Raw genomic sequence first — 12,580 nt, 5'->3', positions numbered from 1 at the left:
CAGTGACGTAATGCAATGGCAGACAACGTTTTCTGTGCACTGGAAAACTTCAACTGAAAATGTCCTCAAACAAATTAAAAAGACCATCGTCTGCGCGCAGACACATTAATTATGAAACATTCAATCAGTTTGTTAGGTGAGCGCATTTCTCTTGCCAAGAAATTGTGAACACAAACGAATTTTAGCACCGTTGCTATGAACGCTTTGGAACTTGGAATTGGAAGACTGTATTTTGTGACTGTCGGGGTGTGAAAAAAGTCACTCCCACGGCGACAATGTCCTGTCCACAACCTGATCAATAATCCTACCCCGAAAAGTCCCGTAAAAATCAACCTTGTCTCTAGGAAGGAATATATATAAACAACTTGATAATTATTTACATTAAGTGTAGGCCTACATGGCTAGTTCATGCTTACCGGTAGGCCTATTATAATAAAGAAGATGTTGCACAATACAACATGAATAATAATAATTAATATTCAATATAATATTGACATATACATAGATAAAATCTCTAGTCAACTAGGGTACCGCCGACCGGTTGGCTAATGTAGGCTACTAGAGACCAAACTAGGTGGTGCAATAACCTGCATAACCTCAGACAAATTAAGCTTAACCAACTTGTTTGTCTCAACACTAATTATAATAATATATAATGGTACTAAGAAGACAGCTACTTTCAATTCAATCACTGTAAATACACCAGAAACATATTTTCTCTTTCACCTGCAGAGAACCGATCGAATAATTGAATTGAATTAGTTTTCCTGCCATAAAAATGATAGATCTATGCCAAACAGAATTTATTAGATAGGATTTCTGTTCTTCTATCCATCTTCAAGTTGAGTTATGCAGACTCCAAAGAACAAAATAATAACACATCAATGGCTTTAAATTTTGGGCCCATTCTTAATTCAATTGGTATTTCTGCGTTAAGATATGAAAGATTGGCTGATGGTTACCTGCTATTTGTGTCCTCCATCCATGTTTGTGGATGTATATGAGATATTATGGCACAATGATCGACTTGATTAATGTTTGGAACAGTATGTTTTTTAGTATGATACTTTTTGTTGGAATGCTATATTTGCCTTTTAGTCTGGAATATTGTGTCTTATTATTAATAAATAGAAAATCATTTAAAAATGATTATAAGATAGTTTTATTTTTCAGTGGCTGTAGATTGAGAAGAATTCAGTCTTTATTAAATGGTAACAATGGCCAAGCTGATTCTCCAGATTCTATTCTCTCAATAACTGGTAAAGTTTATCTGATTAAAAATAATATATATATATATGTTTGTATTTTACTGTTTGATTGTATCTGAGATCTATGCTGCAGCCTGCAATATTGTCAAGTTACAGTCTTAATATAATTATTAAAATTAATTTACACTGTGGAGGCTTCTGGAAACAGAATTTCTGTACCGGTAATTCAGTGAATAAGTAGGCTACACTGACTTGGATAACAAAGATGAGCATATGTCATACAGTGTGCTAGTGCTATGCGGGAAATTCTGCCCGGACGGAGTAGCTTATTTCAATTTCCAACTTCCGAGGGTTCTTTTATGTGCACAGCAATGTGTACGCAGGACCTCAGTTTTTCGTCCCATTTGAACTAGTAGTTTATGTACCTTGTCATGCCATGCTCTACATCCTGCACCACTGACATAGAAAAATCATGATGAAAATATTTACATCTTAAATAATACTTTTAGATTATAGTTATAATGTTCTTGGGAATGGTTACTGGCGATCAATAAAGTAATGTTCGAATTTGTATAATTTGCTGGTATAAATGTAGGATATACATGACGTGTCGGCTATACATCAAAGGTGAGCTATGATGTAGGCTTCTGTTATCCACAAACAGATTCATCATTGAAAAGCTTCAGTGTATAATTTGATGTTTCTATCTGTTTTTCAGGTATAGATAGTCGATATAATGAAGGGTGTCAACATCTGACAAATTATTTGCTCTTTGATTTTTTCACAAGTCGTAAAACAGAGTTAGAGAGGTATAAATCATACTATTAATTAGTCTCAAATATTTTATACATAACTTTCTCTGTTTTTATGGTTGGTTGGATGGCCAAATGGTTATCACATGTGCAATGAATCTTAAGGTCTATCATTGAGTCAACTGGCATGGTTTCGATTCCCCGGTTGTACGTAACAAGGAGTAGGATCGTCCGTCCAACCTCGTGGGTTTTCTCTGGGTCCTCCGGTTTCCTCCCACTGCTAAAGACCCCTACGCGCAAGCAAATTATTGAAATAAAATTGAACCGCGAGTTAGTCCCGAAATGACCTAGTCTATAAATAGGTCATTCTAATGCCAGCTAAAACTTAATATTTAACTAAAAATTTGATATTTTTAAGACCTAGAGCTAGAAAAATAAAATTTTTCACTGAAATAACTGAATTAAAGTAAAAAAAAATCCTTAAACGTCGACTGCACGCTTGGCAGAAAACTTTTTATGTTTTCAGCAAAAAAGGTGTTTTTGGTGTGCATATATTTTCCAATCAATGTTTTGGACTTAGGAAGATTGTAAATGTTTGAAAATTTTCTGAACCCGTTTAACAGATACCTCTGTTAAATAACTGTCTTTGTTTATTTGTAGGTCAGGATTTGATGAAGAAGATTTAGATGGTAATTTTAGTTTTAAGTCCCCCACCCCATCCCTAAAATTATAGTTTTAATATTTTAACTTAAAATTTCAGTTATATATTTTACATAAGAGCAAGTAAGTCTGTAAATAAGTCACTTATTGCTAACATTATTCCGTAGACTCAAATTCAGACTTTGACAAGTACCTCTGATACATGTCATCTTCGTTTCTGTGGGTTAATACATGTTCGCTGAACAGCAATTGTGACATGATGTTTTGTCAGGTACACCTATTATCATTATTTTCAGCCTGGATGTTTTATGATTTGCTTATTGTTATTACAGATATAATATTGGTGATCAACAGTAACAGTGTTGATATTTATTGTAATGTTATCAACTATCATTACTTACTACCATATACATCACACTGGTTTAATGTCAGATATCATTGTCTCACAGATACAGAGGTAAGTTAAATCCTATCATAGTCAGTCTGGTTTACATCATTGTCCTATTACAGACCTTCGGGTGATTTGGTTGTTTTCCATTCATCAGGCAGCTCTTTATGCATCAACTGTGAAATAATTCTTTTGAAAATATATCTATCTAGGCTTCTCTGTAAGACTACCAACTTCATCACAAACAAACTACAACCTAAGTCACAATTAAATGACAAAGTTACTATCAGTATCAACCGGTTTTTCATTTGCTACAGTTGATCTTTAACCACGATTTGAAGATTCTGTTAGTGGTGAAACAAATTGACATCCGTCCTTGTTAACGACTGAAATAGTAAGACAGTTCATGCATCATGGTTTAGGTATTAATAAACTAGTTTATGCTATTATTATTTTCTTTTAAATTGCCTATACCCACCACTACTGTATCTGTACTAAAAATCACTGTACAACTTCTGTCTGACATGTTATGATTTTTATATATCTTTGGCTAGATTTGCACAAAATATACAAATGGCAGATCAAAACTTTTCTTGTATTTGTATACAAAAGTACAATAAAAGCTGGTTACGTATGGGAACCTTGAACTGAAAAGTTGAAAATAGGATGTGGTAAGTTTTGTTTTAATTTTAGGCTGAAGATGAAGAAATGGAGGAAGATTTTAAAATGTTATCATTTGTTGCAATGGTGAAAGATAAGAAATGTATCGGCATTCCATTTTTCTCACCAGGTCTGTTTCACAATAACATGTTTATTAAATGCTTAATCATCCCTCACGATTGTTTTCAATTTGTCTTGGATTTGTGTTCTTAATTATGGACTAAAGAGTGTTCTTTAAGGGCGTTGAGCAGTCTAAAATGTACATTCTAAAGCTAGCACTGTAAGTTTTGTTAATAAGATATGACATTTTTTTGTTTTTTTGGGGGGTGATAAACTAGATATTAATCACCAAAACAATACCAATTTTATTTACCAACTATGTTCCATACTTGGCCCAAAAGAATGATAATAAAGGGGGCTGATGTCAACAAAAGTTGAATTTTCTCAGTTATGCCTGCATGGATTTTCATCAAATTTGGCATGGTATCCATGGAACTATTTTTGGCTATAGGCTGTGGTTTGTCTTGTATCCATGGAAATGGCAAAAACATGGTTATTTTACACATGGAACAAGTGTGCAAAATCTTAATAAGATTGGTGTTGAAAAGTTAGTGCATATCTTAGACTACTCAACGGCATTAAATAGTAATTAACACAATTAGATATCACCTTAGCCTTCATTTTTGCGAAGGGAAATTAGTTATTTGTTTATTAGACATTGTACGACTGATAAAGATGGCAGTGGTAATCCTTAGAATATAATGTGAATTAATTCAGATATTGGTTTGTTGTTGTTGTTGAGCCCCGGTGTCTGATTGAGTTATTAAGGCGCTGGCTCGCTAACCGTGGGTGTGCATGTAAAAGAACCCTTGACCGTTAAAATTCAAAATAAGAGTAGTCTAGACTGTAGCACCGCTGACCAGGCAAAATTTACCTTATAGAACACTACATGGCATATGCCCATCTTCATCAGTCTGTGACATTAACCACATTTCATTTCATTTGTTGTTGTGGTTTATATTATAGGCCATGGTGGAAAGTTTGATAAATTTGCAATAGAAAAATGGCCTATTGTACAAGCTTTTGCTTTAGATGAAATAGGAGGGCAAGTATTTTATTTTGTTAAAATTTCTCTATTGTTTTGTGTTTATAAATAGAAATTGCAACTATGTTGTTGTTTTAATTAATTTAGTATATTTACAGTACAGCCACTTGCTGCTTCTCACTTCTTTTTTTTCGGGATGGGCCAATGATCAGGATATGATTGATTTGAATCTAAACAAAAAGTTTTAGATTTAATGTATTAAATTCAAATTGAAAAAAGAAGAAATTTCTCACAGGTGATTTTTCGATTATTATATTTTTTTGTATTTTGTAGTGGGGGTTTCTTCACCATGAATTATGAGGTAAGTTGAATTTAAGTTTGAAATCTGTAATTATGAAAGATGTAAAGTTGTTGTCTCCCGCCTTTCGAGGAAAGCAGTGGGCTTTTAAAATGGGTCTGTCGGTCCATCTGTCTGTCTATCGGTCACACTTTTAGGGACACAATAACTCTCCTTCTAATTGAGCTAGAATGTTCAAACTTGATGTAGGTGTTTATTAGGTGAATGCCTTGATGGAGTTCGAAGATGAGCATTTTCTGTTTAGGATAAGCAGAGTTTTGCAATTTGATTGGTTGATGCTTTGGGAAACGATAACTTTAGTTCTAATTAAGTTAGAGTAATGAAACTTGGTGCATAGTTTCATTACATCAATACCTTGATAAGCAGAGTGATAAGCAATTTGATTGGTCGAGACTTTGGAACACAATAACTCTTCTTCTAATCGAGGTAAAATGTGCAAACTTTGTGTAGGCATTCATTAGGTGTATGCCTTGATGGATTTCGAAGATGAGCATATTCTGCTTAGGGTAAGCAGAGATAAGCAACTTGATTGGTTGATGCTTTGGGACACGATTACTTAGGCTCTAGTTAAGTATAGTTTCATCACATCAATATTTTGACTAAATTCGATGATGAGAATTTTCTGCTTGGGCTATGTAGCGATAAACAATTTGATTGATCAAGACTTCGGAATATAACAACTCTGCTTTTAATTGAGGTAGAATGTTCAAGCTTGATGTAGATGTTTATTAGGTAAATGTCTTGACTGAGTTCAATGATTAACATTTCCCGCTGAAGCTAAGCAGAGCTGAGCAATTTCATTGGTCGATCCTTTGGAACAAGATAACTTTGATTCTGACTGATGGAGAGTGATGAAACTTAGTTTATAGTTTCACTACCAGATACTTCAAAACCTTGACTGAGTTTGATCGTGAACATTTTATGCTTAGACTAAGTATAGATAATCAGTTTGATTGCTCGATACTTTTGAAAAAGATAAATGTGCAATTAAATAATATTTGTAATCTATTTATTTTGAGATTTTGGCGGGGGACATAAGCCTCACTGTTGGCTTGTTGCTATTTAAATTTAAATTGTGATTATTTAAACCATTACTGTACAAAATATTTCATTTTTATACGCCCACATTTTCATGTGGACGTATATTGTCGTCGCCCCTGTCCGTCCGTCCCTCCGTCCGTCCACAATTGTTTGTGAACAGTCTACAGGTCACAATTTTTATCCGATTTCAATAAAGCTTGAAATATAGGTTTATCACCCTAAGATCTCGGTTCCTTTCGATATTGGCATGTATCGGACCGTAACTTCATGGATTATGGTCCCTGATTGTATGAAAAATCATGTTTTTGGCTTGTGAACACTGTATAGGTCACAATTTTTATCCGATTTTGTTGAAACTTGAAATGTAAGCTTATAACCCAAAGATCTTGGTTCCTTTCAATATTTGCGCATATCGAATTGTAATTTCCTGAATTATGGCCCTTGATTGTAGGAAAAATCACTTTCGTTTTAGCTTATTTTCTATCCATCTCTCGAAAATGTGGGCGTATCCTGCCTGGCAGCCGCTGGTTTTACCTAAGTGTTTTATTGCATTTATTTGTTTGAGTGTAAATAAGTTTGTATTAATAGGTTTGTGATGTAAGTGGTAAAGTAGAGGAATTATATAATCATGTTGATCCTGTTACCATGGAGATTTTACTTACACAGGTATAAATATTACATTTTCATAGGTCTTTCCTTCTTTTATTTTCAATCTTTATCGCTTGCCTGTGTCGGACATCAAAGCTATCCGTATAATTAATTAGACTTTTGCAATCTGCAATTGGTTCATCTTTTGATGTCCACTAATTATAATTTAAAAATTACATAAAAGAGGAATCCATATATCAAAAGCTATCCGTATAATTAATTAGATTTCTGCAATCTGCAATTGGTTTATCCTTTGATATGCATTAATTATACTTTAAAAATTATGATACTTCTGATTTAGTGTATGTTATGTTGAATTCACTAGAATCTATCCTTCATATATATAAAAGAGGAATTCACTGAAAAAAGATTTGTTACCATATGTTACTAAACTTGTTTATTATCTGATCTATGTAAATTTATTCTCTTCCAGTCCACTTTGTATATTAACCATCATTTCTCTTCTCTTTTCCATTATGATAAGTTTTATGATATTTATTGTCTTTATAGAATGTGAAATTACTAGAAAGACAATGGACTGACATGGAGGCCAGATTTAAACTAGAATTGTAAGCATTTTGTCAAGGACTCGAATGTCAATCTTGTATTACTGACTGGAATTGAAATTGACTGAAATTGAATTCCTTATTGAATAAGGTGTTCTGAGCAAACAGCTTTACTAAAAGGTTACATTGTTATAGTGGTACATAATATGATTCATCTTACTGGCTATTAGAGGGAAGGTATTAGATATAAGGTCACCTAAATAAAGTTATATGTTTCTCAGACAATTGACTTTTGAAATATGGCAAATTAGGGAAGGGAGGAATTTTTATTTTTCTTGCAAAATAATATTTTACCATGGTATTTTGTTTTTACAACTGTACGTTGATTCAGTGTTTTACATATTTATAGGACTCAAATACACATTAAAAACAGTTCAGGACAATTCAGATTCCATTGAGGGCTAAATTAGAATAGTACTCGGTATCAATCAATTTTTAATTTTAAAAAATGGAGTTATCTCCTTTGAGATGTCAAAATTGATGTGCAGTACTTTTTTTCTATAACATTGATAAAATGGACAATGCAACCTTATTTATGAGTGGTCGACGGTGACTGAGAAGCATACTGATTTTTTTTAATTTGGCCTAAAATATTGACGATGTTTACTTGATTTATAGATCCAATAAAATGGAGAAATTAACAGAAGAAAATGTAGCTGAGGTAAGTTTGATGTTTTAATATATTTTATTAGAATTAACCATAAACATCACTTGACAAGCAACTGGCAAACAAGGAGATTCAATGAATATCCTATGGAATAGATTTGCTTATTACTGATTCTGAAACAATTCAAATGGTTTGATTTAAAATAAGAGTACATTGTACAATTTAGTAAAAAGATATCTCAAAATTATATTTCCTTCACTTTCGTATTTTTGGCAAGTAGTAGGAACACCTCCATTACCTCATAGCTTTGATTTTCTCGTTGCTGCACAGGAACCCTGTAACCATGTACATAAGCAAAATAATGAATTACCTTATGTTAGTCACAAAATCATTGAGTCGACTGGCGTGGTTTCGAATCCCTGGTTGTACATGACACGGAGTATGGTCGCCTGTCCAACCTCGTGTGTTTTCTCCGGGTCCTCCGGTTTTCTCCCACTGCTAAAGACCCCTATGCACAAGCGAATTATTGAAATAAAATTAAACCATATGTTAGTCCCGAAATGACCTAGTTTGTGTCGAGTGGATGTTAAACCCCATTTCTCTCTCTCTCTCTAGTCACAAAATGACCTCGCTTTGTTGACCCTCCCTCCCCCCCCCCCCCCCATTACCTTCCTTTTATATTCAAAAAGTGTTTTGAAATGTGTTGTAATAAACATAGTAATTTGTTTGTTGTAGCCATTGTTTAGTTATTATAAACACGGACGAATTGTTTCACCAGGTGTAGATAAAAACAAAACCAGGTATGTTACTTTTACTGCTGGGCTTAAACTGGATCACATACCCTGCTGGCCATTTTTAGGTTAAATACTAACATTTGATAAAGATGTTTATTTGGTATTTTATTATCATTTAATGTGTACATTTCATTTTATGATCAATGATCTTCTTGAATTCGTCTATTATTGGTAATATTTACATTTTTAGTACTCATTCATCATTTGTAACAATAATAAATGACCAGCTTGTAGCAGACAGCTCAAACAAGATCCATTTGCGTCACCCCTTTCACCTACTACTAAATTTATCTTTTTCTGAGTCATTCTCGGGAAAACATATTTGCCTCAAATCCCATTTGTTGACCAGTAAATATTTCTCTTCATGGGTGCTGCCATTTGGGTATCGAATGTAAACAATGATACTTTTATATTGCTTTAATACTAATTTTAGAAAATACTATACTATCATGATGTGTGGAGAGAGATATAACAACTGACTCTCAATATCATAGTTACAAGGGTATCCCCCATGTTAATTTCCTTATTTAAAGGGGCATTATGGGAGATAAGATAAAGAGTTGATAGTTCTCGCTATAATAGTTAAAAAGTAGATAATGTAAATAGAACATGCTGAAAATTTTAGTCAAATTGCTCCACTTATGGTCTGGATAAGTTAATTAATGTCTAATTAATTTTCAGACCTAAAGAAAGACCTGTAATAGGCAGATGTTGCTCTTGCATAATATATGTTAAAAGATTGTATATGTGCCAAACAAATCTTTATACTTTACCTCATGAAAAACATGAAGTTGAAACGTAGATCTTCGTATTTAGCAGTGAAAGTGTTAAGCTGCTCACAATTGAATATATACTTTTTCATTACAATTAATTTGTCTTTCAAAAATATAAAGTTTGGCATAAGTGGTCTTAATGTCTTTTCAAGAAATGATAGTATTATATATTGTATTGTGATCAAGTGTTTATAATATACTGTGTTGTTGTAGATGTCCCTATGTTCTGTATGGTAGACATGCTAGTCAAAGTGAAATAGAGAGAGTATCACATGAATTGATGGATAGATATGAGGATATATCAACCAGTGGAATCAAAAATAATCTACCTCATCATATGGTAACCTTTTAGTAGATAATCGAACGTCTTACTCTTACCGTCATCATTGCTTATTGCTGTCCGTCTGTTCGTTCGCCCACAATTTGTTTCTGGATACTTTACAGGTCACAATTTTTATTCGATTTGACGAAACTTAAAATATAGGTCTATCTCCCAAAGATCTCGGTTCTTTTCTATATTGGCATATATCGGACCATAACTTCATGGATTATGGACAATCTACAGGTCACAATTTTCATCTCATTTTGATGAAACTTGAAATACATGTTTATAACCCAAAGATCTTGGTTCCTTTCGATATTTGTGCATATCGGATCGTAACTTCCTGAATTATTGTCCCTCTAGAGGTAACAATTTTTATCCAATTTAAAAAAAACTTTAAATATATCACCGTTACAACCTAATGATGGCTGAGTTCAAATTTCGTGAAAATCAGACCAAAACTGCCGGACAAAATGGCCACCCCTTGTACGCAAATAGTGTAAATATATGGTATATCAAGGTTGTGGACCCTCTAGAAGTCACAATTTTGATCCGATTTTGATGAAACTTGATCTTGGTTCCTGTCCATATTCGCGCATATCGGATCGTAATTTCCTGAATTATGGCTATTTGTTTAGCTTGTTCTCTATCCATCTCTTGCAAAATGTGGATGTATCTTGCCTGGCAGCCGCTGGTAATATTTTATTACTAACTTTTAAATGTTTTAAAAATCTTGCTCCACCTTATCTATCAGAGTTATTTGATGTATATATTCCTTATCGTCACTTACGAATAATCCTGTAGTGATAGTCTACTGCTAATCTACGAAAGACTTAGTCTAAATATGATGAATGTGCATTTGCTGTACGAGCACTGCAGCTCTGGAACAAACTATCTCTTAATATTAGACGTCAGTTTCTGTTTTTAAGTCAAATTTCAAGATGTATCTATTCACTCAAGCTTTTACCTAATTTTATGTTATTTGATCATTATTGTTATATATACATGTTGCTATGTTATGCACATTCATTGTATACTGTTTTTAAAGTGCATCTGGGCACTTTCTGGGGTGAAAGATGTGTTATATAAGTACTTGAAATACAGATGTGACGTCATCCTTTGATGTTGGCGTACCATTATTTCACATAATGGTACGGGCAATGTGCCAGGCATAAATTATTATAAATATTAGTTGAAATTTTGGACCCTTGTGACGTATTTCATTCAAATGCACGTGCTGGATAGTGTCTGTATTTTAAGTTGTTTAATCGTCTCGTACAAGAAATTGCGTAAAATAGATATAGCCCTCGTGCTAAACGCACTCGGGCAGTATCAATATATTACTTAATGTCTCGTACTCAACCATTAAACTACACATAATAATAATAATTATCACTTCTGACTGTAGTATATCTGCCATGAATGTATATTCACTAACTTCTGCCATGAAGTGTACAATGAGGTAAATATTGGTCTGACAATAGCATTACAACCTCTTCTTATTTTGAATTCCGACTGTCGGGTTCTTCCATTTGTGTGTGTGGAAGGGGACTTGATTTTTCATCCCATCCAAACAACTAGACACTGTTCCTTGCCAGACTCTCCATCCTGCATCACTGTAGTGGAAAATCCTGAGAAATTCTCAGTCTACACTGGGAACGAACCTTAGACCTCTTAGCTTGCAAACCAGCGCCTTACTCCCACTACGACATACAGCAAAAGCCATGGTAAAAGATGACGTAAATCAGGTCAGCTATGGCAAAATAAAGATTTTTATTTTTTGTTTGCTGTAGTAGAATAAACAGGAAACTAAGTACAATGAACGTGCATTGCATAGTAATACCTGATGTGCTTGAACAATCTTTTTAAGTTCTATTGCAAAAGATACTAAACCTATAACAGAATAAAGTTCCCAAATTTAAACGGTATAGGATTGTTGTTTGATTCCTAAAGAGGAATCAATTCAATCACAGATCACGGTTTTGTACAATTTATTAAATCTTGTGAAATGATATACAGGATACAGTTTTCAACAGAATGGTGGTGCATTGTTTGTATTGTCTAATAACAATACTGATATGGAGTCAAAATAATGTCATATCAAGTAATACCGGTATATAAAATATGTGTGTCTGTGTTTATTTTTATAGATTTGTCAGGCGGTTTCACCCAATAGTCCACTAGTTTGTTCCAGGACTTATTTCTTTACACCTGTAGTTAATCCATTTAAAGGTGAGTTGATCCCTCTTCTAATAGATCTGTCCACACAACTCCACTGATATTGTTGCTCCCAAATTTTATGCTTTGTTAGGCACACTTACTCTGGTAACTGTCATTGTTATTTTCCTCATCTATGTGTTTAATTGGTATTTTTAATGCATATCTGACACAGATTTAAATGAATATTGGAGAAAACTTTGTCAAAGAATTATTGTGAGTATGTTTGCTATTTTAGGTCTAGAAATAGATGAGTAAATTAGGGAACAAGAAAAAGTAGAGTTTGAAGACTAAAGGGAGGGGGGGGGGTAGTAGACAATTTTCTTAAATTTGAAGATTAAAGCGATATAATCTAAGTCAATCTGGGAGTTAAACTGGTAAAATCTATTGTTTAAGCAGCATTTAGTAACTGAAAGAGAATAACACATGACATAATTAAATGGAATACAAGTTACTTAGAAGTTTATTTCCGGTAACATTCCGACGAGGGTTTTGTCATCTTCGTCAAGCAAGTAAAATCTAAGTTGAATTACTACTTGAA

General features: G+C 33.5%; 1 protein-coding gene across 1 annotated transcript in view; it reads left to right on the top strand.

The window, feature by feature from the left end:
* The first annotated feature begins 12 nt into the window (after positions 1-12).
* The window catches only part of LOC126814765 (dynein axonemal assembly factor 9), a 71,799-nt gene continuing 59,231 nt past the window's right edge, over positions 13-12,580 (top strand). The window contains exons 1-14 of the mRNA XM_050540128.2: positions 13-136; positions 1,174-1,259; positions 1,927-2,017; positions 2,621-2,649; positions 2,953-3,077; positions 3,702-3,798; positions 4,695-4,773; positions 5,047-5,074; positions 6,701-6,778; positions 7,271-7,329; positions 7,945-7,987; positions 8,669-8,733; positions 9,714-9,840; positions 11,973-12,054. Coding sequence (XP_050396085.2) covers positions 60-136; positions 1,174-1,259; positions 1,927-2,017; positions 2,621-2,649; positions 2,953-3,077; positions 3,702-3,798; positions 4,695-4,773; positions 5,047-5,074; positions 6,701-6,778; positions 7,271-7,329; positions 7,945-7,987; positions 8,669-8,733; positions 9,714-9,840; positions 11,973-12,054 — 1,066 coding nt within the window. The 5' untranslated portion in view covers positions 13-59. The remainder of the gene's footprint in view (positions 137-1,173; positions 1,260-1,926; positions 2,018-2,620; positions 2,650-2,952; positions 3,078-3,701; positions 3,799-4,694; positions 4,774-5,046; positions 5,075-6,700; positions 6,779-7,270; positions 7,330-7,944; positions 7,988-8,668; positions 8,734-9,713; positions 9,841-11,972; positions 12,055-12,580) is intronic.

The sequence above is a fragment of the Patella vulgata genome, chromosome 3, assembly GCF_932274485.2.
Source record: "Patella vulgata chromosome 3, xgPatVulg1.2, whole genome shotgun sequence".
NCBI classification, from domain to species: Eukaryota; Metazoa; Mollusca; class Gastropoda; family Patellidae; genus Patella; species Patella vulgata.
Note: the sequence above shows the minus strand (reverse complement) of the source record. Positions and strands in the feature narration are given on the sequence as shown.